Source organism: Musca vetustissima, unplaced genomic scaffold, assembly GCF_032173495.1.
Source record: "Musca vetustissima isolate MV318-11 ecotype Yass unplaced genomic scaffold, APGP_CSIRO_Mvet_v1 utg31883, whole genome shotgun sequence".
Lineage (NCBI taxonomy): Eukaryota > Metazoa > Arthropoda > Insecta > Diptera > Muscidae > Musca > Musca vetustissima.
Genome location: NW_026873490.1, coordinates 61,607 through 88,296, shown reverse-complemented (window position 1 = coordinate 88,296; position 26,690 = coordinate 61,607). Strand labels below are relative to the sequence as shown.

At 37.9% G+C, this 26,690-nt stretch overlaps 3 protein-coding genes across 3 annotated transcripts; 1 reads left to right on the top strand and 2 right to left on the bottom strand.

Moving 5' to 3' along the window:
* Nucleotides 1–254: 254 nt before the first annotated feature.
* LOC133325566 (protein DEK) lies at nucleotides 255–8,522 on the bottom strand. Its single transcript, XM_061534310.1, has 11 exons — nucleotides 8,294–8,522; nucleotides 5,860–6,188; nucleotides 5,617–5,791; nucleotides 5,313–5,552; nucleotides 3,713–3,816; nucleotides 3,497–3,643; nucleotides 3,247–3,441; nucleotides 3,086–3,173; nucleotides 2,907–3,013; nucleotides 326–489; nucleotides 255–258 (listed from the first exon to the last, which is right to left on the bottom strand). Exons 1-11 carry the CDS (start codon nucleotides 8,520–8,522, stop codon nucleotides 255–257), a joined length of 1,782 nt encoding a protein of 593 aa, XP_061390294.1.
* A 6,430-nt stretch (nucleotides 8,523–14,952) lies between these two features.
* Nucleotides 14,953–16,164, top strand: LOC133325657 (flap endonuclease 1). Its single transcript, XM_061534382.1, has 2 exons — nucleotides 14,953–15,837; nucleotides 15,895–16,164. The coding sequence occupies exons 1-2, from the start codon at nucleotides 14,953–14,955 to the stop codon at nucleotides 16,162–16,164; spliced, it is 1,155 nt and encodes a 384-aa protein (XP_061390366.1).
* Nucleotides 16,165–20,804: 4,640 nt separating this feature from the next.
* LOC133325687 (integrator complex subunit 8-like) lies at nucleotides 20,805–25,316 on the bottom strand. The gene is made up of 12 exons (XM_061534414.1): nucleotides 25,202–25,316; nucleotides 24,787–25,134; nucleotides 24,194–24,317; nucleotides 23,450–23,918; nucleotides 23,147–23,392; nucleotides 22,795–23,085; nucleotides 22,548–22,727; nucleotides 22,250–22,495; nucleotides 21,751–22,181; nucleotides 21,460–21,578; nucleotides 21,080–21,252; nucleotides 20,805–21,008 (listed from the first exon to the last, which is right to left on the bottom strand). Exons 1-12 carry the CDS (start codon nucleotides 25,314–25,316, stop codon nucleotides 20,805–20,807), a joined length of 2,946 nt encoding a protein of 981 aa, XP_061390398.1.
* Nucleotides 25,317–26,690: the final 1,374 nt, after the last annotated feature.

The following is a 26,690-nucleotide window of genomic DNA, read 5'->3' as shown; positions in this document are numbered from 1 at the left end:
ACGACAATTGAAGAAATCATAAGAATTTGTGTTGCATAGTTTTGGGAGGTTGTTTAACTAATCTAAGTGTGTGTTTGTTTGTTTCTAATATTGGCTAGGATCATTTGTTGCTGTTGTTGTTGTAATTGAACCCAGACACATATCTCCAAAAAGTTGATGTATATATATTATTTGTAGGTAGGAGTAGGATAAAAACTAAAGATGCAAAAACAAAGAATACGTCCATGTTTTTTTCTTTTAATTTTAAGCGGCAATCAGCTAAAACGATCAGGGAGAAAAAAGAAAAATTGAAAATTATTTATTGCCAATAGAATAGAAACAAAACAAAATACATACCGATTTGACTGTAGCTTTAATAAAGCCCTTTTTATCGGTTAAATCAAAATCGGGATATTTAGCATAGACTTGTTTGCACACGGTTTTCATGGTTATCTCTTCGAGATTGGCCTTATCTAGAATTTCTTTTACATAAGCACGAATTTGTTCGTCCTGTAAAAAGGGAAAAATAAATGAATTAAATAAAATTGATAAAAAAACATCTTCAAATTAATGTAAATTTTCAAACATCTCTACCATCTACCATAGGCCTAACATGTCACATACCCTATATATGGTCTTAATTACATACAAAAAATATTTTATTTATTTCAAGAAAATATAAACAAGTGTTGATTATTGTTGCAGCAACTTCACTGTTCACTCTTGGCCTATCAAACTCGAGATGATCAATAAAATACTAGTGACACTACGCTTCGACGACCAACTGCCTGAGAAGTCTCGCGACGTCACTACAGGTCATGTAGTTCCGATCCTCGCATATCAGCCGGTACCTCCTGTGGAGCAGCAGAGTCGCTGAGCGCCGTTGTAGGTTTCTGGGTTACCTGCTTCGAGACAGCGTGTTTGGTTTCCAACACACACTCACCGCTCTTGGCATGTTTCTCCTTCGACGCAACGACCGACGCAATCGAAGCAGAGATTTCGGGTATCTTTGCAGCAGATTTTTGTACCTCCGCTCCACTAGCAACTACCCAATTGTCACAATCACAGGGTGATTGCGTCTTATCGGTCTTCTTGGAGGCCTTTTTACGGCGTATCCTTCGGGCCGACTTCCACAGTCCCCTACCTTCCGTCTTTGTGCATGCTGGGTCTGGGACGTCTAAGTACTCAGTTTACCCTTGGGGGGTGCTGAGGGCTTACAAATCTCAGACATCAGCTTCCTAGGTGTATTAGAACCTCCGACAAGTTTCTCCTTCTTTGAAGGGACTACCGTGGTGGTCTTCGTACTGGGCCGGGGATCCTTTCAATCAAGTCCCTCTCAATATCATTCGGATAGTTCCTGGAGAATTTCCGAAAGATTTTGAGATTCCCCTTGATTAAAAGGTACTCCTTTCCCGTGATTGAGTCGCTGTCCCGTCCGATGAATCGGTTATAGTAGTTAACTGCTCTCCGGTACATCGTCTTGGCAGCGACCTCCATGCCATCGACTTGCCTAGCAGTTACTCGTACTGATGAATCATCCATCTTATCGACGGGAGTCTCATCAGTACCAGTATCCGCTTCGACAGCCAACTGCCTGAGAAGTCTCGAGACGTCACTACAGGCCATGGAGATGGGAGTTCGGATCATCAACCTCCCCTCTCATCAGCTGAGAGGACTCACCTTGCTTCGGAGGAGTTAAAAGGATAGCTACTGTGTTCGTTACCGTAAACGTCTCCGTGGTACTAATCACTGTAGTTTCCATGATGTCTTCCACGTCTGACAAGAGTGAATCATCCCAGAGTTGATTCCGGATCCTCTCCTGACTATGGCGGAAATAGCCGGATTCCTCTAATAAATTGGGGAGAGGATCAGTCTGACTCTTCAGGCTTTCGATCACGTCGTCGAGAGTAACAGGACCTGTGGCAAAAGAATGGTCCAGGGGAGTAGCTTGGGTCGTCAACACGTTGGGGGAGTTCATTGAAGTTTGACTTTGTAGAGTTCGAGACTGAGGGTGCCAAGGCAGCCACAACAGCATCAATCGAAAAATCGCATTCCATATTGTTTTTGTTTTTTGAAATGGGGGTGGTTTTTAAAATTCGGCTCCATAGAGGATTGAGGTCGACCATGGCATACCCACTTACCATGGCAAGGACTCGGCAACTAAGCCTGAATGAACTTGTTGAGGCGCCCAGGTATCAACAAGGCTCCGTTCTATTACATTGGGGACCCTGACTACAAACCGCAGAACACTGATGGCCACGCAGGACACCCCACCGTTAGGGGGTCACTTTAAGAGGTAGTGACCCAGACCTTTGAGATTAATATTTAGGGGCGCCATTCTCGCCTCGTCAGTTCAGTTATTAACTCCCTGCACCGCAACTTTATTCCTTTTGTTCTTCTTTACCATCGTAGTAAATTAATTTAAGGACACTACCCCGATCCATTTTGGTCCACGGAGGATCCGATGATCCCCAAGCTTTCCACGAAGTGTAGAGAAAAGTTGACCTAGGTGAGTTTCACCCTGCACGTCATGGAGACCCGCTTCCCATCCGCCAACCTGGAAGACGCGCCTAGTAGATTGGCAACTCATCGAGGCTTTAAACAGAAACCTTCTAAAAAAAAGTGTAGCTCAAGCGAGATAGGTCTGTGCTGCGCAAAGTGATACGATCTGTGTTAACTTTCTTTTCTGGATCGTAACGACTATAGTTCTTCTTCGACTCATAAACTCTACAAATATATGATCAGTGATCAGACCATCGCAGTTAAATTGGGGCTTTCGTAACGATCATAGATCTTCTTCGACTCATAAACTCTACAATTTCACTGATCTTGTTGCGGAGACTATGGCACAATGTCGTTGTTTTTGCTAACAATCCTAGTTTGACCCTAAAAAAAGTTAAATCTGCTTCAAAAAAGTTATATCATACCGTGGGGAATGCAGCTTTGCCCTTTTTGTTTAGTGGTTCATCTTCATCACTGACATCCTTTTCATCTTCGGAGGATTCTTTCTTGGCTTTTTTAGGACGACCAGCGGCTAAAATTTGTAATGAAGAAAAAGTAAACCTTTATTTTGTCAGCACTATAAAACTATTACGCCATTACTTACATTTGGGAGGTGTTTTGTTATTAGCGGCAGCTTTAGTATTTTTCGCAGGCGTTACTGGTTTCTTGCTCTTTTTAGTTTTTTCTTCGTCCTAAAAAAATAAACCCAATAAACAAGAATTAAAATAAATTAAAAAAATTTGAATTAGACTCTACAAAACCTACCGCACTTTGATCACTACCCAATTCGGACATTTCCTCTTCTTCTTCGTCTTCAGACATTTCTTCTTCCTCACTTTCGGAATCTTTGCGTTTACGTTTAGATTTGTTAGCTGCACTGGCACGGCCACGACCACGTCCACCAGCAGCAGGGCGACCACGTTTGCCAGTACCAGTTGATCCACGTTTACGTTTGGGTACCTATTTTGAAAAATAAATTATTTTTTGCACATTTTTAATTACAACAAAAACCTACATCACTTTCGGCATCTGAAACCTCTGATTCTTCTTCAGAATCTGAATTTCTTCTGCGTGCCTTACGAGCAGGTCTACCACGACCACCCCTTGTAGCAGCAGCTCTACGTTTACCACCATCAGAATCCGAATTACCAGATGGATTATACTACAAAGTATAATAAAATATTTCTATTGTATATATATTCGGAAAAAGTGATATTTTTTATTAACTTACATCGGATCCCGATTCAGAATCATCATGTCGTCTCCGTTTAGATGGTAAAACTTTGCGTGTAGTTTCTTCTTCTGAACTTGAAAAGTCGACATATGCAGATGTTTCTAGGAAAAAAAATGGATTTATTAATAAAAAAATGTTTTCCGCCTTCGGGGAGCAGAGCTGAATGCTAACGGACGCGTCCACAGGTTGCGGATATTGGGAAGCCCAATATTATTAATTGGGTAGCTGTCAATAACAAATAAACATTCGCGGACAATCAGCGGGCTCAGGGGGAGTCTCGGAGGAAATGACCGAGTGCCTGTGATCCCTGGGCCGACGAGGCGAGAATGGAGCCCCGAAACAAAAACAAATTAGTATGCTATTTTTCGACTGAAGCTGGTGTGACCGAGGGTGTCAGTCTCACAAGGCCAGATCTCAATGAACCCCCTCAAGTGTTGACGACACAAGCTACCAACTATAGTGTATCCTCCGAAGTAAGGTGAGTTCTCCTACCATGGCGAGGTTGAAGATCTGCACACAATCTCCACGGCTTGTAGTTTATGTCGTGAGATTACTCAGGCAGTTGGCTGTCGAAACGGATACTGGTACGATGATACACCCGTCGGTAAGATGGATTCATCAGTACCAGTAACTGCTAGGCAAGTCGATGCCAAGGAGAGGTACCGGAGAGAAGTTAACTACTGTAACCGATTCATCGGACGGGACAGCGATTCCATCACGGGAAAGGAGTTCCTTTTAATCAAGAGGCACCTCTCAAATTTATTGAGAGGGACTTCTTGATTGAAAGGATCCCCCGACCCAGTACTACGACCACCACGGTAGACCCTTCAAAGGAGAAGAAACCTGTCAGGGGTTCTAGTACACCTAGGAAGCTGATGCCTGAGACTTCTAAGCCCTCAGCACCCCCAAGGGTAAACTGAGTACTGATTCCATCACGGAAAAGGAGTTCCTTTTAATCAAGAGGCACCCCTCAAATTTATTGAGATAGACTTCTTGATTGAAAGGATCCCCCGACCCAGTACTAAGACCACCACGGTAGACCCTTCAAAGGAGGAGAAACCTGTCAGGGGTTCTAGTACACCTAGGAAGCTGATGCCTGAGACTTCTAAGCCCTCAGCACCCCCAAGGGTAAACTGAGTACTGACACCAGCATCCACAAAGACGGAAGGTAGGGGACAGTCAAAGTGGGCCCGAAGATGAAAGGCCTCCAGGAAGACCGATAAGGCACAACCACCCTCAGTCGAATTGCCAAAGCCCATACCCAAGGCTGTGACAATTGAGCAGTTGCTTTTGGATGCGCCGAAGGTAGCGAGCACGAAGCAGGTGCCTGCGGCGTTTGCAAAACCGGGTGACAAATCTCGTCCACAGCCCACAGCTGTCAAGAGAATGAGGTCCTCGAAGGAACAACAACCTGCTCCAAAGACTTGCCCAAAATATCGAACGTAGTGTTCAACTTTGTATAGGGAGAAAAGCCAAAAAGTTACCCGTAACCTCCCGTTTTCAATACCAAACATCCTAGGTGTCGTAGCAAGGCATGAGCAAAAATTTCAAAGTTCCATCTTAAATTTTGCAAGATCTAGGATATAAAATAACTTACTTTTGCCCACTGTAGCTCTACGTGGACGTCCCGAGGTTGAACGACCACCACTAGCACCACCACCAGATCTTGATTTACTTTTGTGTTTTTCTTCTTCGCTAACTTCTTCCTCCTCTTCTTCGCCAACTTCATCATCATCGTCTTCTTCGGCATCTTCATCCTCGGCTGGTTCGACACACAGGGATTCATCAGGTTCCATAAGGAAATTTAGTACACGATTTGCAATATCATCTTTAGAACCTGAAGAGTAAAGAAAAGTAACATCGATAAATTAATTTCTAAAAATCTAAATAAATTCCCATACCTTTACGTTCCAGTGACAAAATCTCCGCTATACTTTTTAATGCTTTCAATTCAATTTTTTTTATGGAATCGAATTTCTTTTTATATTCCGTTGAATCCTTTTCAAATTCAAAGCCAGCAAATGAGCGTAAATTCTTCTTAACAACATTATTTTTTCCTTGGGAACCAAAGCAGATCTATTAAACAACAACAACAAATATTAAAAATGTCACAAAATATTATTAAAGAAGTATCATCTATTTACCGCATGCAATGTCTGGAGACCATCCACTCTGGTTTTATTGATATTCTCATTGATTTTATCAATTTCAGCTAAAGCAACAACATTTTCATCATCGTCCACACCATCATCATCAGCCGCTTCGCCATCAGCCTCCTTGTCATCTTTCGAATCCTTATCATTATTTTCTGTTGCTTCCTTTTTGTCGGCACTGCCATTCTTTTCGGCATCGGCGGCATCTTTATCCTTTTTAATATCATTTGATTTCTTGTCATCGTCAGCAGCTGTGGGCGGCGAGGATGCTTCTTTATCATTGGTGGCTTTTTTCGAATCTGTTACATCGTCTGATTTATCTGCAAAACAAACAAAAAAATTAATTAGTAAATTATTTCAAAATTATTTAGAAATTTCAAAAGAAAAAAAAAATATATTTTAAATTATCTTCACCCTTGGGAAGTCTAACAGTGTCATATTATGGACACGAGATAGACTATGAAATAATGAATGATTGCTATACCTTGGATCTTACTGAACTTAACCCAACAAATTAAGATTAAGCATGAACAAATAACCAAGGTGATTTTTTATTATTAAAGTGTTACTCTTATTTTACTACTATGTCAAAGAAAAACCTCAAGATTTGCCAGAGTGGGATTCGAACCGTCGAACACACAGAAATACGAGTGCGAACAAACAAGTTCATGTGTCGGCATGCTAGCCGCCTGATCCACAGCCATGCTAGGCATTTGCCGGTAAAAAATTAAAAATAGTTTGATGACTTGTTTGCTCTCTATCTCACTCTATCGCTCTCTCTTTCTCATTTCGTTTGTTTTCTTTCCCTCTATTGTTGTTTTTCTCTTAATAGGGTTGCCAAGAGTAAAAAATTGAATAAGAATTTGTTCTAATTGGACGAAAATTAAATTGGGGTATTTAAGTGAGAACGTTGGGTGTTCTAATTCTAATAAGACAATGAAGCTTCTTTCTCGTATTTTAAAAAATATATGGAGATATAATAGTATGTTTACATTGTACCGGAAATCCTATAGATCTAAATTGTCGATTCCATTACATATATGTCAAAAAATCTCATAGATGAGGTTAATCGGGTAATAAGTTCTAATGTAAATACCGTTTAATATTCAAATTAAAAATTGTTTTAATTAAAATGTTGAAATTTCAAAAATAATTATTTTGGAAACTGTAATAGTTGTTTAAAAAAAAGAGTAGTTTTAAGAATTATTTTTAGACATTTGGTCTGTTCCCGAACTGTAAGAATCTACTACTTTTTACTACGATAACGAATTTTCCTTTATGATATCGAAGAAAATAGTAAAATCGAGTAGAATCCTTCAGTACGGGAACAGACCAATTATTTAGGAAAATACTCGCATGGGTATATCTTGTCATGTTATTTGCAAAATCTCGAAATATTTGTTGGGAGCCCTGACCATGATTGAATGTGTAATGGTTTTAGCCGCATTTTCCATCCGAAGTGGTTGAATTTTTATATTCTAAGTTCTTAGAGGATGGAAAACACAATCATATATAAAATGGAACGGATCCATTTTCAATATTTTGAAGGCTCTAGCTAGTTTTACATAATCATTTAGTGGGAATCTTCAGATTTATCAGAGTCCCAATATATATTCTATATGTTGAAGGTCCGGTTCTAGCCAACATTTCTGGTTTCTCGGAGGAGGTTAAAAACTTCTATGCCTTCTATGGATTTTTAGTTTTAGAATCATAAAGAAGAATCTGCAGATTTTTTGTGGGTAAAACCTACTTTGCAGAATAAATATAAAGGGTCCCAACTAGGTTTTCTGTATGTTGAAGGTCCGATTCTAGCCGAAATTACAGGTTTCTCGGAGGAGGATAAAAACTTCTATGCCTAAAATCTTCAATGAAGTAACCATATATTCCATATTTTAGACGAATTTGCCATTTTCTCAGAGTATAAAAATGAAACCCCTAGAAGGTCAAAGGTATTATTGCGGATCTTATGGATCGAACCAAACAGAAGATGAACTAAATATGAACGGTATTTTAAAACAGTTTTAAAATTAACACCTTTTACTGAGCCTTTTATGTAGTGTCATTCATTCGTTTTATACTTCGTATGGATTTGCGGACATTAGATATTACTTTCCGGAATCTGGCAATTAACATATTGAAGTGTAGAAGCATCCAAATCAATACTAATCATTCATAAGGGGGAAACATATGAGGATTCAGGTCTGCCCTGTTAAGTCAAGCTTGAATTTGGATGCCGTTATCCCTGCTGGTTTTATTGTAGGTCTAAGGGAAAAGTTGTCATTGAACTTTTCCCATTTCGTCTTTCCGAAATTCCAACGAAGCAGAACTTCGTGCGTCCAACAACTGCGTGGTTCTCTTAGCAGTAGGTTGTTGCTCGCCCGAGGACCTTATTCTCTTCACAACCGTGGCCAGCTGTCGCGAGCACCTGTCACCTTTTGTTTATGCATCAGCAACTGCCCAATTGTCACAATCTTGGATTTGGGTTTCGATATTTCGGCAGAGGGAGGTTGTGCCTTATTAGCTTTCCGGGAGACCTTTTTACGGGCTCTACGTCTCCGTTCTACGTGGTACGTACGTGGTCTCCGTCGACATTCCCTTACCCTCTGTTGTTTGGATGATGATGTCAGTGATTTCTCAGAACTGAAGTTTCCCATGGTTGGAGCTGAAGGCTCAGAAGTCCTGGCCACCATAGTCCTAGCTGTGCTCGGGCCACTCACGGTTTCCTCCTCTTATGAAGGGGCTACCGCGGTGGACTTCGCACGAGAAGCTGGAATTCTATTAATTAAGAAAAACCACACAACATTGTTCGGATAGTTCCTGGAGATTAAAATTCGGCTCCATAGAATAAGGATTTTGTGAGGATTTGAGGTTCGGCCATGGCATAGCCTTATACCATAGCAAAGACTCGGCAACTAAGCCTGAAAGAACTTGTAGAGGCCCACAGGTATCAATAAGACTCCATTCTAATATAGTCTGGACCCTGACTGCAAACCGTAGAGCCACCATCGGCCTAGCAACAAAGCCTGAAAGAACATGTTGAGGCGCCCAGGTATCAACTAGACTACATTCTAATATAGTCTGGACCCTGACTGCAAACCGTAGAGCAATGATAGGCACGAGGTCGCTTGACACCCCAGCGTTAGGGAGGTCACTTTGAAAGGTAGTGACCTTAGACCTTTGAAGTGTATAATTGAAAAGCGCCATTCTCTCCTCGGCAGCCCTGGGCCCGCAGGGCCCGCGCTGATTGTCCGCAATTGTTTAATTGATATTCACAGCTACCAGAAGAATATTATTGGGCTTTCCATTATCCGTAACCTGTGGAACCTGTAAGACTTCCGCTTTACTCTATTTGTAGAAATCGGGCAGAATATTATCATTCGATTTAAAAAGGTGCATTTGTCTGATACCCTCCAGCAGTTCCTAACCACAAAGCTTTTTTTCTTTTGTACTATAAATTCGTTCATATACAACCAATTAGGCCTTTAAAGCAAATGGCGAAAAACTGGATAGATCAGAACAAGATGTGGTATACCTCCTGTACAATGGGTCTTGAAAAATTCGCTTTTTTGGCCTATCAAGTTTCATATTTATGTTAAATGGAATTTTTTCTATACATTATCATCAATAAATTTGCACTCCGTTGCACCATGTTTGGCTGCGGTCGCGACACTGTGCAAAGGTGGCGCAACAAAATATTGGAGATTCATATCTCAGCAAGTTTGAACTGAAGAAAAAGCAATTATATCGTTGTAAACAGGACCTCTATTTTTACATATATGAACATTTTCAAAACGATAAGCTAGCGAGCTTTAAACTAAACATAGGCTTTATGCTATGTATGTCAGAAAAATTATCTGCCTTCTTTTTGCTATATGGTGGCAATCTCATACAATTAACATCTTTCTGTTTTGCCTATGAAATACATATATAGGACAACTGGACATTAAACGAAACTACCAGAAACTACGAGATATTTAACGAATTTCCAAATAATTTACTGTACAAAATTCAATGTTTTTAAACTCCAAAATACATTGCACAAATAAAATAAAAATTTTGCGCCATTTTAATCTGCAATAATCCTAATAATAATCACCTAATTAATGATGGGTGGGGGGGCTATTAAGTGACTTACCTTCCTCCTCCTTTTTCGGTTTCTTATCGCTATCATCATTGTTTTGTGCACCTGTGTCATTTTTAGTTGTTTTTTCGTCAGTTGTAGCTGCTGCTGTTGGGGCTGCCGTTTCGGCCGTTGATTTGTCACTCTCTTCATTGCTGGACTTCTTATCGTTTTCAGCTGGTTTTTCATCGGCAGCATCCATTGCTGTTGCTGCTTTGCTAGTTTCCTCACTTTTATTTTCCTTTTCCTATAATAATACAAATAATTAATTTCTTTTTTCGTTTTTTTTTAACTATAACTGGAAACATGAAAACAGTTTTTCTATTTCTTTTCTTTTTGTTGTGTTATTCTCTATTTTTGTGCAAAACATTCAAATGCAACACTGATTATTTTCCTCTTTTTATATTTTTGACATATCACTTTGGGAGCATGATGTACAGACGACAACGGGAAGTACTACTATAGCCTGCTATGCTCACCAGCCCGCTCTTTATTGTGTTGTTTTTGATTGGTTTTGCTTTTTGCCGATATTCTGCGCATGCAATTTCAAATTCCTATAAGTATCAAAGAATCAACAGACAAGTGTATACAAATAAGGGGGTTGACGCGGGGCGGCGAGTAGTGCAGCACTAGGGAAATTCCAATTCCTGCTGATCGCAACTGTACGGAATCACCAAATTTTATTTGGCAACACTGACACGCATGCAAATCTCCAACAGATTCCAAATTATTCGCGAAAACAAGCAAAACGCGCACTTTTATTTTCCTTATTTTTTAATCCAACTAATACCGCCCGCCGCTATACAAACATACGAACACACACACACGTTTCTATGCACACCTATACACTGACATATTGAACGTTTGTTTGCCTGCTTGCATTCATTGGTTCACTCACTAGCTGCTTCTGCTGCTGCTATGATGAATAGAAAAAATCAAAAAAAAAAGAACGCACAGAAATCAAAACACAAAGTAGGAAAAGTGGACCCGACGCCATGTTTATATACAAAAAATGGTAGAAAGAGATGAAAAAAGAAAGCAGAAGATGAGGAGGAAAAACGAATTGCGGACGTTGTCGTTGTGTAAATTGCTTGTTGGTCGGTTCCTTCTCATCTCTCTATGACGCGCTCGATTTTTAGATACCGTTTTTCCCACAATATTTCATCGGATTTTACACAATTTCTATTTGCACTTGTAGAATACAGTTTCGTCGTTCATTCTATGTAGTTTTTTTGCATTTACATACCATATTTTCAACGGATTTATCTTTTTCGCCGTCCGACATTATTTTGTTAACAGAAAAAAGCACGACCGATTAGAGAACAATGTCGACTGGGTGTTATAGGCGGCGTTAATGTATTCTGTGTGTTGTGAACGGCGTTAAGTTTAGATTGGCGTTTTTAAAGAATTTAAGGGGGTTCACATTGTGAGATGTGGATTATAAATGCTCACAACAAATTTTGATTTCCGTTATTCGAAATGCATTTACAGCCTGTTTTGTAAAATTCTAAACGAACGAGTTCGAGTGACTTACAACCAAACCTTTGTTTATGTAAACAAATATTTTTGATTCAAAACAAAAATAAATGACATATTTTTCAAAACCAAGGAGTTTGGTCGTAAGTCACTCAAATTCGTTCGTTTAGAATTTTACAAAAACAGGCTGTTAAACGATAATTAAACTCCTTGTACCATGGTATAATAATAAAAGGTAACAGCAAGTGTTGTTGTACAAAAAACGATACAACAACCACATGGAAATTTGTTGTTGTAAGTTCTACTAGTGTCAACTCATTTGACAGAAAAATGTAAACAAACAAACAAATTATCATCAAATTTTTTTTATTTTGAAAATGAACTATTTTCGAATCCTCAAAATAAAAATTGAAAAACAAGAATGAAAATCTATCAAATTTATATTTCTATCGCTTCCACATCTTTCCTATAATTGAGCCATTGTCATATATATGTGTAACACATATGGCAATGCTGGGAATAGCGAGTAATTCCTTCAAGAAAGATTTGCTTCCTCAAACTTTCCCAGTAGGCAGATTGAGTAAATTGAATACGGGAGTACATTAATAAAGAACAATTTCAAATTGTATGCGTTCCCAATTTTCCTGTTGGGTGATTTTTAAAAACATAATTTGTCAAATTTATATTGACACTAGTATTACTTTGGAATCAAATCAGCTGGGATTTGCTGTTACCTTTTATAATTGTACCATGTCCTTGTACATTAGAACTTTTTACCGGGTTAACCTACTTTATGAGGATTTATTTGATATATATGCAAAGGAAATGACAATTGAAACCCACTGGGTTAATGAAATCCGGTTAAATGTAAATGTACTATTACATTAGAACATTTTACCAGGTTAACCTCCTCTAGGGAGAATTTCTTTGGCATATATACACAATGGAATTGACGATATAGATCTACTGGAATTTAAAAAGTTCAAAACAATGTAAATGTACTACTATGTACAAGATTTGTATTTACCGGTAATCAAAAAGAGATAAAACGTTTTAAAATGTATAGAAAAAATATCAAAATAAAAAGAATTTAATAGGAAAATTTTGCTGGTTCGGTTCAAAACACTAGTTAGAAAATATCAGTCGACGTTTTCGATATATACAGGTAATTCCACTTGAATTTACTTGCTTCTTTTCCTTCGACTTGAAGGACAAAATAAAGGAGAAGGAGCGTATCATAAAATAAATTGGCATTTTAAGAAATTGCATCAAAACAATAAACAACTGTTTCACATGCCATAGTGTATGTTGCTATATTTTCAAACTTTAATTTATTTTCTCTTAATTACATTGCAGTTTTACAGCGGACTCTTAATAGTTCATATTTGTATTGTTATAAAGTTTTAATAACAATAAAAAGTAACAATATTTTCAAAAAAAACAATAAATAAAATAATGAAAAATATTACAAAATTAAATTACAATTCGGCAACACATATTACAACTTAAATTACAATATGGCAACACGAATTTTTTTTTTTCAACCACCCTTTTCGAAAATTCGAATCCGCATCTCGTATTTTTTTGCTTCTCTTTATTCATTCAGAACAAGGCGAGAATGTGATAGCGAAAATTTTTTTTACATGGGAGATATCTCCCTAGCGAATATTCAGAATAAGTTCTTACTTACTTGATTTTGAACGCCGTTCCACTTTATTCTTATACAATAAAATAATCCACCTAAACAGGCCAAGCCTGAAGTCCTCTTATGTGTTTCCGCCCTTATTATCCCAATTCCATAGTTTGTAGGTGAGAAAGCTGAGGGGAATGGCAACCATTTACTTCTCTCGCCCACAAACTATCATTGCAGCAAGTACAATTGCCTAGTGTAATTTTAGTTTAACCCATGTACAATAAAACAAGGAAGGACAAATTAAGTTGAGAAACAAAAAAATCAACTCTGTAGGTAGTTGCTTCTTCTGTTAAACGTAATAATAAACACATAATACATAACTAAAATGCTATTAGTTAATGAAGGGTTATGATTTTTTTCCCAAAATCTAGTACAAGATAGGACAACTTGAGGTGAACAAAAAAAAAAAAACAATTCTGTGTGTTAACCATACAATAATACAAGGTAGGGCAGCTTGAGGTGAATAAAGTGGACCACACACGTCAAACATGTGCGTTCGATCGGTGTGAATCGAAGCAATGTTTGACGTGCGTGGTACGGTGTTCATACCGATTTGCCGGTGCGCACACCGATCGAAAGAAATTAAAAAATTTTAATATTTCGTTGTGCGACGCGCACATTTTTGACGTCTGTAGCCTGGTGTGTGGATATTTTCTCATTTGTTGCGAAATTTCGTGGAGTGCGGATCAGCGGACAATGTCAAACATATGCAAAAAAAAAAAGTTTTGGAAGATTTTTTGATATTTTTACACATATTCTACAGTGTGGCAAATAAAACTATTTTTCCCGGAATAAAATAAAAGTATTTAATAAATTTATATCAAATAAAAATATTAGGTCTTTTTTCCGTCATCACTATCGGTGTCCATCTTAACGCTTCAAAAATAAATACGAAATGAAGTTTTGTGGATCCGTTTGACGTGTGTGGGCTAGGAGCTTCACACCGATCGAACGCACAAGTTTGACGTGTGTGGCCCACTTAACAAAAAATCAACTATGCATCTGTGGCTTCTCAAATTACAGGTGAATAGTTTGAAAATGGTGGCCAAAGGTCACAAAATATTGAATATTGGGGGTATCCATGTGGATTTTTGTTTTGGTTCTAGGTCAATTGAAAAATCATATCATTTTTGATTTATGTAAAACGACCCACCAGGAAAATTTTGAACACATTAGATGTGAAATAAAAAATACGATAATACAATTTGAGCTGTACAATATATAGGGAACCAGAAAAAATTACAACAGGCATGACAATTTCAATTATATTAATTTAAAAGACTACTAATCGCACGTTAACAATTTTACTTTTTCAAAACAAAGAAATCGCAAAAGAAGTTCGTTGCCCTCTGATTCACAATTTACTTCAATTTCCTAATGGGAAAATGTGAAGCAGCAAATCCTTTTGCAACAAAAAAATCCTATTTTCAACGCTATTTTTAGCGTTTTTTATGAGTTACCTCTACATGTGGACATGACTATATTGGAGGAATGATCTGGAAGAATTATGGGTGTAAATGTAGCATAAATCTTGAAAATTAGTTGAGACGCATCCATTTTATACTTCACTTAATAATAATCCGTTTACAGTTACGATACGTCACCACTAATTATGTTGCCGGCATAGCGTGCGTTGTTTTGCAAAATTGGCTTTGCGAATTGCATTTGTTTGATTTTGCATTCCTGGCGCAACTGTTGAAAGGATTCAAAGTTATAATTTTACGAGGATTCAATTAAAATTAGTTCAATTTTCTAGCATCTTGTTTAATTTGAAAATAAATCCCCAGCCGCCGCCATGGGAATTCTAGGCCTCTCCAAGTTAATTGCCGATGTCTGTCCGCAAGCCATCAAGGAGAGTGACATCAAAAATTACTTTGGCCGAAAGGTAGCCATTGACGCCTCTATGTGTCTGTATCAGTTCCTGATTGCTGTACGTGCCGAGGGTGCCCAGCTAACATCTGTCGATGGTGAAACGACATCCCATTTAATGGGCATGTTCTATCGTACCATACGTTTGCTCGACAATGGTATTAAACCGGTTTATGTTTTTGATGGAAAACCACCAGATCTGAAATCGGGTGAATTGGCCAAACGTGCTGAGAGGCGTGAGGAGGCCCAGAAAGCTTTGCAGGCTGCCACCGAAGCTGGTAATGAGGCGGATATGGATAAATTCAATAGGCGTTTGGTGCGTGTAACCAAAGATCACGCAAATGAAGCTAAAGAACTGCTGAAGTTAATGGGGGTGCCATATGTTGAGGCACCCTGCGAAGCTGAGGCACAATGTGCCGCCTTGGTTAAGGCGGGAAAAGTGTATGCTACAGCCACGGAGGATATGGATGCTTTGACATTCGGTTCCACAGTACTTTTACGTCATTTGACATTTAGTGAGGCCAGAAAAATGCCGGTCAAGGAATTCCATTATAGTAAAATATTGGAAGGATTTGGTTTGACTAGCAAGGAATTTATTGATTTGTGTATATTGTTGGGATGCGATTATTCGGATAGTATTAAAGGTATTGGCCCAAAGCGGGCTGTCGAATTAATTGATAGCTATCGCGATATTGAAACTATTCTGGAAAATATTGATCGCCAAAAGTATACTGTGCCGGAGGATTGGAATTATCAAGTGGCCAGGGAATTGTTTATTAATCCTGAAGTTGCCGATCCAGCTGAAATTGAGGTAGGTTAAAGATTTTCTATTTTATTTTGCAATGGGTTTTAACTTTTTCTATTTCAGCTTAAATGGACCGAACCCGATGAGGAGGGCCTTGTAAAATATTTATGCGGTGATCGCCAATTCAATGAAGATCGTGTTCGTTCAGGTGCCAAGAAAATCCTCAAGTCAAAACAATCACAAACCCAAGGTCGTTTGGATAGTTTCTTTAAGGTCTTACCATCGACGGGCGGAACACCTAAACGCAAAGCTGTCGATGACAAGAAGACGGCTCAACAGAAAAAGGCCAAAGGTGCTGCTGGTGGAGCAAAAGGTGGCAGACGTCCTCGATAAGAATTACCGATTTTTATACACATTTTTTTGGTTAAGGTTCAATTGAAAATCTCTTCAGCTTTTTTAATAGTATTTGCCGATTTTCGATAGTAAGATCGTTCAAAATATTGTTCAAATACCGTGTAAAATACCATGTATTTTCAACAGGATCATGGTGGAGATTGTAAGATTCACTTAATTCAATCCTACCAGAATCTCCATTTGAAATAGTATAGAATTGCTATAGCGTTACCATTTATGTTAAGTTTTCCCCGGATGTCTGTCATTCCACGTGTTTTCAAATTGCATTGTTGAAAGAAATAAATTTAAATATTCTCAATTCACTTGAGGTTAATAGATGTCTGAAATTTTACTGATGAACTAAGGAGGCCTTTATATCAATTTGTTTGAAGAGATTTTGAGATTTTGGCGAAAATTTGAGAAGAGATGGAGAAAATTTAAAAGGACTTTACGTAAGTGATATACGGACGAATACCTCGAAGAACCCAAAGTCAGAAGATTTCCTTCGCGGACTAAACCAGGAAAGGCAGTGTCATAGAACAGTGTTGGTATGTTCTCGAGAACCCTTTCTTCCGGTTAAGTTTGATAAGTTGCACAATAATAGGTCCAAACCTCGTAGAGTAAAACAAACAAACTCTTCAACCTGTATCTTTCCACAACCGCAGGGCGGCATAGAAATCAAATGTATCCGGTTGGTCGTACGATCATGGCGTCGGGTCCTATTATTGATGGCATATTTAAAATAGAAAAACATCTACATAGCTGAGGAATATAAAAAAATATCACATAAGGTGAAAGCAAGGAATAAAGTTCTGAAAACTTTGGCTGGCACCTCCTGGGGCAAGGATAAAGAAACTTTGGTAATGACATACAAGACCATTGGTTGTTTCATCCCTAATTTTTCTGCCCCACTATAGAGGAATAAGTCTCCTTCCCAACGCATATAAAGTGCTATCCAGCGTACTGTGTGAACGACAGAAGCCAATGGTCAATGACATCATTGGCTTCACGCCTGGCAATTCCACCATTGACCAGATTTTCACACTGCGTCCTGGAAAAGACCCACGAAAAACACATCGACACATTTCAACATATTCGTCGACTATAAATCCGTATTCGATAGCCCTATACGTTAAGGGGTGTTTTAATGAGTGCGTTCGGGATTCCTGCAAAATTAGTACGGCTATGCAGGATAACTTTAACTGGCACAAAGTCAGTAGTTAAAGTCGGAGAGAACCTATCGGAGCCCTTTAATAACCAACGAAGATTTAGACAAGGTAGCAGTTTGTCGTGTGAACTTTTTAACGTCCTGTTGGAAAATGTCATACGAGGGGCAAACAGAAATGACACTCTATATACCAAACAATACATGTTACTCGCCTACGCTGATGTCATCGACATAATGGGTCGAACATTGAATGCGGTAACAGCCACCTTTGAAAAAATGAGAAGGAGGTCTGCCAAAGAGGAGCTGGCAGTAAATGGCGAGAAGACCAAGCTGATGATATCAACACGCAAGACGTCCAAAGATTTTATATATTTTGGTACCGCCATAAGTAACACTAATGACATCAGTTTTGAAATTGGGTGGAGAATAGTGTTGGCCAACAGATTCTACTATTGTCTAAGTAAACAATTCAGAAACAAGGCCACCTCTCGCCGGACCGTATTGTTATATGGATCTGAAGCATGGGTTCATACGCAAGCAGATGAGGCAGCTCTTGTGGTGTTTGAGAGAAACATTTTCCGAAAGATCTATGGGCCGATCTGCGTTGACGGTGAATAACACCATATATTCTTGGACATCGACATAGACGTATCGAGCTGCAGCATCGACTCCATTGGCTAGGTCATGTTGTGAGAATTGATGAGGATGCCCCAACTCAAAAGGCATATAAAAGCGAGCCAACTGAGAAGAGGAAGGTCACGAAGACCAGGGGGGTTACTCTGTATTGCGTTGCGAAAGCCAGTGCGATGCGAAAGCTAAATGCGTTAAGAGTGCAATTTGGTACTCTGTATCGCTCACGCAAACGCATTCGCAAAATAAATCCAAAATAGGGCAACACTGGCACCACAAAGTAAACAATAACGAAAAATGACAAAAGGAAACGTCAAAAAATTGTAAATAAAAACATATATTTATGTGGTACGAGTGTTTTTTTTAACATTAAACATTTAAAAACATATTTTTATGTGGTACGAGTGTTTTTTTTAAACAAAAATGACGAACCAACTAAAAAAAAAGAATTTTAAGAGAAAATAAAAGTACGAATGATGTGTCGAACGTTTTCAAATATTTAATTTTTATAAATTTGTACAAAATGTTCGTCTCAATAGAGATGCGTTTATGTTTTTAATAAACGCTATTAAAAATGACCTCGTCGTTCCAAATAGATCCACAGCAATTCCAAATCCAATAAAAGTGGACGTTGAAATTGCTTGGACAAGGTGGTTATCAACACCAACCTGTAAATATGCACACATAGTTTCACATTTTATATATAAAATATAAAACATTACTTTTTCCCAACCAGCGACATCTCTTACAGGAGGTCCATCTGAATTAAGGTCATCATCCAGTTTTCTCTACAATTTGTTGGCGCGTCGTTTCGCATTTGAACTCTACAACTGGCCCCTTGCCAAATCGCTGTGTTGCACCATAAAATCTACTAAAGTTTGGAACTGACGGTGCTGAGTCGTCAACTGTAACTTTTTTTGGCTTTCACCCAAAATAATTATCAATTTAGATGTAAATAAAAACTTTAATTGTTCTTATTTACATGTTTCGCTTCATTTGCGTTTGCTATTTTGTCAACGCAAGATATTTGCGTTTAACGAACGAGTTTGACATGCGTTTTCGTATTACAGATTGCGGTGATGCCACATTTGCGTAAAGTAGATGCGAAAGGAGATACGAAAACGAATTAGAGAGTACCAATTACGCGATGCGATACAATTTTTCTTACGCATCGCAATACAGAGTAACCCCCCAGTTGGCTTTATAATAATTCATGAATGTATGCTGGTGGGACTCCACGAAATCGCTTGGTTTCTCTGCAGTGAATTTAAAGCGAACTTGGTCTGCCACGGCTATAGCAATGTCCGGAGAGCTCGAACACCTAGCAGAGACACTGGTAGAATATTCCTCATTGATGGAAGCAAAATCGACGAAACTCGACTATCTGGTTTGCAATAAGAATATCATGAGGATCGTTTAGAAATTGATAAACCCTATTTCAAGATGAGCGTTGAAATAATTTTATTACTTTCCTGCAGCAGATGGATTATGCTTGGATGATAACTGGCCACAATGCTGTTGATGGGCGGAATATACACACTGACAATTTCAATTTCAGAAATTTTCAGAATCTTTGAACATCTTTACTTTATATATTGTACATTCATATGAGATGTTGCAGGAGATTGATGTGTCAATCGCGTTGATGTGCCAATCTGGAGGTCCTCAGTAGAAGAATTTGGTCTCAGTATAAGAATTCTGCCGGTTTTTCCGCTTTTAGAAGAGGGTATATTTGCTTTGTTTTTCCGTTTATAACGCATCGAAATAATCATTTCCGACCCTTTAAAGTACATATATTCTTGATTAGCGTAAACTTCTATGGCGATCTAAGCATGTCCGTCTGTTGTAATCGCTCTAGCACCTAAACGAATTGAGATAGAACGCCAAAATTTTGCATAGAGTCATCTTTTGTTTCGAACATTGACTAAATCGCTCCACGTTTAGGCATAGCTCCCATATAAGGGTACCTCGAAAAATTTCAGTATTTTGGGGTTCTTGAGCGCGTTTTTAAACTGAATTCGCTGAAATTTGGTACAATGGGTTCTTATTGGATACCAAATTCCTCCACTAAAAATAATAAATATCGGTCCACTTTTTCTGGTGGATCCAATATAACGGTACCCCCCAATTTTCAGTTTTTATCCGTTTTATCCAAATATTTCGTTCGAATTGACTGTAATTTAGTACTTTGAGTTCTTATTAGGTAGCAAATCTCTCCACCAAAAATTATAAATATAGATCCATTTTTTCTGGTAGCTCCCATATAACGGTACCCCCAATTTTCGGTATATTTAGGTTCTTGAGCGCGTTTTTTAACCGAATCGTGTATGGTAATAAAAATCGTTGAAATTTTTATTTCGTGTACATAATTGTTTACATTAATAGGTTTCTAGAACTGTCGGTATAGGCCCACTTTTTGGCATGTTTCCTATATTTTCATTTCAAGTACCTTTCAGTATACCTATGGTGGAGGGTATCCAAAGTTCGGCCCGGCCGAACTTAACGCTTTTTTGACTTGTTTATTTTCTTTTTTGTATAAAAATGATTTCCATATTTTATTCTTCCAATTTTTTCACACATTTTTATGTTGCTCCTGTATTTCCCCTTTATAATTTTTGTATGTATGTTTTAGAATTACAAAACTCGACAGTCTTCAATTAAAAATATTCATAGTAAATACTGTTTTGCCAATGCTCTTAGAAAACGTGACTTTCTTATAGATGCCGCTTCCCGTTTGATTTCATCATTATTGTTGGCATTTAACTCCAAGGTGCCCATAACGGATATCTGGAAAAAGATCAATACAACAGTAAAAATTATTCAAAATAATTAATAATAGTTATTAAAAAAAAAATAAAGATCCCATTAAACCCACCGCTTCTAGTTTTCGACTATGTTCACCCTTTTTGGCATGTAAATTTATGATAAATTCCAATAGTGTTGTATCCCATATACAGCTGTAGTAGGCATCCATGGCATCGGTATAATTTGATGTTTTCTCGGTAAGATTTTTAAAGACAATACCATAATCGATTTCTTCCAAAAACTAAATGGATGAAGAAATAACAGACAATTATTTTAAATTATTAAAGTAAGAGACAGAGTATTCAAACAAACCTGACACAAAACGGTGGCTTGCATATGACAGCCGAGGTTGGAAGAACAACGTATCATTTTCCTAATAATATAATCATCGGCTACATTACGTAGCAGTGGTACATTACAATAATCTGTGCCAGTGACCAGGGCATTTATATAACAACGCATGGCTGCTTCATTATTGCCAATAGCTGAAAAAAAGAAGAAAAAATTAATTATAAGTTAAATGATATAAAAAATAAAGGACGAGGAATAAGAAGCTATTATCCAACCCCTCACTTCAATGGAAACTATTTTGTCTTTTGAGCCATTTCGATTTGGAAAACCACTGTGGTTGAAACGATGAGTATACCAGTCTTGGTTTTCAAAAAAATGAAATTAATGTCAATTATATTTACCTAATTCCAAATCACCCTTCATTTTAAGCCATGAAATCGTTTGAGGATAAAATTTCAAAGCCTCCGTTAGTAGCCAATGTAAAGTTTCACATACCGATCGTATGCTGTAGCCCATGGGACTGAAATTAAAAAGAGAATACACATTGTTTGTTTTAAAATAAATGTAATAATCCAAATATACCCTACACTATTTTGGTGATAAACAGGATGTGATTTTTGGAACAAATCACTCAGCAGTTCCTCTTTCAAAAAATTCCCCGTTCAGATTTCTGAACTTCCCCCCCTACTTACTTGCTTATACTTGTTGGCCACAATTGCATATATTCACCATTTAGGTCATGATTTGGATCATCTTTAAGTATGTTATGGATTTTACCCAACATGGAAATTGTTAAATTGAATAACATTTGATGGCGGATACGTTTAAGGAATGGATAGAGTCCGGTGGAGACGGCCAAGCAGGGAGAATTGCGAGAACTACCACCACCTGAGCCGGATGCACCGGCACTTCCACCCCTTTTTGATGAAGTATTGAGAAACATTGACAGAACCAAATCCCAGGCATCACGACATATCTTTTTGGGTCCTTTCATTTTTTCCATATCCAAAAATGTATTGGCAAACGATATGGCCAATTCTAATTGTGGCAAACGTTTATCCAACATGATAACAGAATTCCAATCGTTGAGATTGAGTAGCATGATGGCACAGCTTTCAATGATCTGAAGGGAAATTTGAATTTAATATTTAGTAAAAAACAAAAATAATAATTAGAAGATGTGTCTCCTACCTCTATGCGTGGTATAATATTATCATTTGTTTGCAACGAACTCAAACACTGTTTACAACGATTGCCCAGCGATTGTAAATCCAAAGTCTTGTGATTCCATTCATCCAAACATTGGGTGATTTGTATTAACAAAATTTCCCAACTGACCAATTTACCCAATTTGGAAATTATCGAAGAGTTTTGTAACTCTGGCCGTTGGGTTTCGGATTTTAATACACTCAACATGGAAACAGCACCAATGTAATCCTGAAAAATACCATATTAGTTTATAATTTTAAATATATCTATGAAAACCTACCCCCTTGGCGGTCATTTCACGGGCCTTGCCCAATAGCACATAGGCAAAATCCTGAAGGAATCCCCTTTGCATGGACATCAGCAAAGATTTTATGGGTGTGGCAATTTCCCAGCTGGGATTTACCGTCCATAGGGGTTTGGTGGGATTTGTTGCAGCCAATTTAACCAAGAGTTTTCGTACCTTAAAAAAAAAACAAAATAAATTATTAAAAAAAAAGAATTTAAAATTGATCCAAATTAAGTCTCACCGTATTGGCATTGGTACACGAAATCAATTGCCTTTCCAATGAACCAATTTCTATGCGCAACATTTTCGAATTGAATTTCCATTCATGCAGCAAAGCCAAGGGTGGTTGCGGCAGTTCTTCCTCTTGTATTTGCTGCTCCAAATCTTGCAATTCAATAGGTGAAAATAAGTTCAAGGGTTGGGCCTCCTGCAGCCATTGTTTATTGGCATGTTTAATAATTGTTTCAATCACAAATTGTTTGAGAAGATTACGTTCGCTCAATGAGCAATGGGGTAAGATGTCTGCAATGCCCTGTAACATTTTTAAAATTAGGTATTTAATTAAATTTTGTATTTGTTTTTAGTACTCTTACCTCAGTTAAAGCCTGAAAACATCCCAGCTGAGCATACTTCTCAAAATAATCCACACTGGCAAATATATTGCCCTCATCGAATATACTGCGTATTACATTGAGGGCAGCAACTTGCATTTCCAATTGCCGGGGCTCTTTTAGGATACCCTGTGAAATGGCTCCCTCAATGTCAAGCTCCACAATACGTCGATTTACCAAGGAAAGTTCCCGGGTGCGATTGTCAAGCTTCAAAATCTCTATAATATCCTGAAAGTAAATAATAAATAACATAAAATTCTATAATTTTCAATTCAAATTCCCTACCTTATACTGCATCAGTTGGGACATATTAAAACGTTCTGTTAATGTCTGCGAATGGGCGCTGAGACCACATGCCAATAAATATCCCTCCAATTCATCTTCTATGACATGGCAGAATACAAATTGTTTGGGATCTTTCCCGACGATTTCATATTCCGCCTTGGTCATATTCAAATAACGACGACATTCGTTAACTGCCTCCCGGGCCAATTGATATTGTTTGGTGTAGAGGTAGAAATTGACCAGGTCGAAATATACTTGTGTTCTTAATTCGGCGGGTGATATTTGTATCATCGTATCAAATTGTTGTGGTACATTTTGTTCATCATTAGGATGGGGTGGTTTAAATGTTTCATAGGCAAAAACATAAAAGGGTTCCGATGATTTACACAACTCCTGCAGGAATTCAATGCTGGGTTGTGGCGAAATGTCAGGGGCGAAAAATTGATGCATTGGTTCCATGGGAACGAACCTGAAAGATGAGAAGAGATTTAATGAAAATTTGTAGCTTTTTTATGGAAAGTGTGAAATCACGTGGTCTGCTGATGGGACAATTATGAGGAGACGGTCCTAAACAAATTACGGGATGGTAGTTAACGTCATTTATTAAACCCCGTGACTCTGGTTGGGATTTACTCATTCAACGTGCCAGAACTATTTCTAGGACAATTCAGGCCATAAATTGAAGTCCCTAGTGTTTATCCTCCCAAAGAGAGCTAATATATAATAAACAAATCTCATACTTACATACTTCCCATGCCAGTGGGTCGGGCCGCCTTCATAGCTATGTCTTTTAAAATCTGTAAACGCAACACCCAACGATGATAGAAGGTTAGGGCAAATTTGGCGGCCTTTTCATTGCCATCGGCAGCTATAATGAAAATCAGAAAACCGCATATTAATCTTTGTAGTTTTTTTAATGGTTTCTGGTAGGCTTAAGACCCGAAGGGGGTTCGTTTTGAAATTCTTACCATAAGAAGTTTTCGGGGTCCTGATTATAACTACATACTTTTTCCTCAGGGATTGGAACTTTCCCGGGGATTTATGACTTGTTTTTATGGACAATTTTTATAACGGCTATGTGAAAAAATCTCCTTGAAAATATACAATCCACTTCAAATTTATACTCGTATCGCCTTAGTGCATTTCAAAAGGCATGGGAAAACACAAGGTTCCCATCGGAATTTTGGAAGTCCTCTCAGGAAGTATTGAATTCCCCCCAAGAAAAGTATACCATTATAATCAGGTCTCCAAAAACTATTTATGGAAAATTTTCAAAATGATCACCTACCGGGCCTTAGTCAAGACTTCTTCCTCTTTTAATTTTTTCAACTACTCACTTATGGTCGCCTGAAATTCATTATTCAATGGTATGCCAACACATTTGCCAAAACTAATGGTACACAAATCGCGCAATAAAAACAATTGCTTTGGTATGGAGAGATTTTTCTCCAGTAGATCCAGATTCCATTTAAGCCATGTGGCCACTTTCAATGCCAACACTTTCAAAGCCATTTGTTTGCGACTTAAACGTAAACCTTCAACATTTTGTTGTGGTTGTTGCCCCACAATGGCTGGGGCTCCCGGTATGACATTGGGCTCCGGAGCGGTTAAATCAAATTGTGGTACAGCAACAATATCATGGGTTGTGGATATAAATTGTGTCAGCAATTCCAAGGCTGAGGGATCTGAGGAAAAGTAAATTAAATTTAATGAATTAATAAATTTTAATCTGTAAATTTCATCACCAAATACCTGGACTGGGTTTCCTCAAATGTTTTGTTATTAATTCGGGATCTAAGAGAAATTCAAACCATAAAACAGTTTCCGCTGCCAGGGGTACTGGTTTGGGTTTTAAAGGATCATCCATGTTTAGGAATTTATTTAAAGTTCTGTCCTCTGTCCACCCGTCTAGAGCAGAGTTGTGATGTTCAGGAGCCAATCAGTTCAAATGAACTATTCACTCAAAGGAAATAAATGAACTAGTTAAAGCTTTTGTGTTTAATACTTTTTTAAGCCCGGTTTAACAGATAATTATTAATTTTATTAAGTAATTTTAATACCAAATTATTTATGAAATACGAATTTTCTCATTGACAAAATAAATTCAAAGTTTAGGCACTAGTTCCTTTTAGCAAAGAGTGAACGAAAATGTTCAACTATGGGTAAACAAATATGACAAAAACTAATGTAAACAAATAATGGGTACTCATAACCAATTGTTGAATATACAATGGAAAATAATCGCAATCAGCTGATTTTTTTTCGAAACATGATTTTAACGGCTAATCAATAAATGCATAAAATATCTTTTAAAATTAAAAAAAAATATGTTTGAGTTTGACGTAAAACCCTTAGGCCAAAGTAGTTGAATGGTACACCTTTTACACTTTTTTTCTTAAAGTTTTTTTTTTGTAAAAATCTTAAAAAAAACCACATGTAAGACAGGGCCATCTATTGTCGATATACAGTTATTTAATTTATCTAATCTAGAGATAATATTAAAGACAAGAACTTGTATGTGGTTTACTATAAATTTCACTAGAGGGAGCTGGGGCATATTAGATTAAGGGTTTAGGACAGTTAAAGTAGCGTAGCTTCCATTGTATGAAGGTGTAATTGGGAATAAGAGGGGATTGAGATTAGGTTTGGTAACTACTTACTTACTAAGCTGGCTTGTGACAGAACTTTCGTTCCGAGCTCAAAAAAGATTTCCAGGTTTAACTGGCTTGTGTTAGAACTTTCGTTCAATAAGCCGAGCTCAAGAAAGATTTCCAGGCGCGTCGGTTTTTGCGTCTTCATCTTCATCCATTCTCACAACATGACCTAGCCAACGTAGTCGCCGCATCTCGATACGTCTAACAATGCCTATGTCCGAGAATAGTTGGTACAATTACCAGTACACTATCTGTAATTAATGTTGAGATCTGTTGCTTCGCAGCGGGATACATCGATAGTCTCCTGTTGTCGAATGCTATTCAGACCTGCTTGATAAGTTTCTTGATATATTTTTGGACTTTTCTGCAGATTCTTCTTAATACACCTGGGCTGGGGAGTTCTGTCCACAATATGTTGGTTGGGATGCCTCTCTCTGAACCACCTAATTAGGTACTGCAAGATAGCATATTGCTATGCTTAATTAATGTGGCTATGTCTTGAGGTGGCACCTTGTTGCAGTTTTCAGGTCGGTGTTCTCGCAGATCTTAATACTTCTCCATTGCGTAGAACTACTATTCGCAGACCA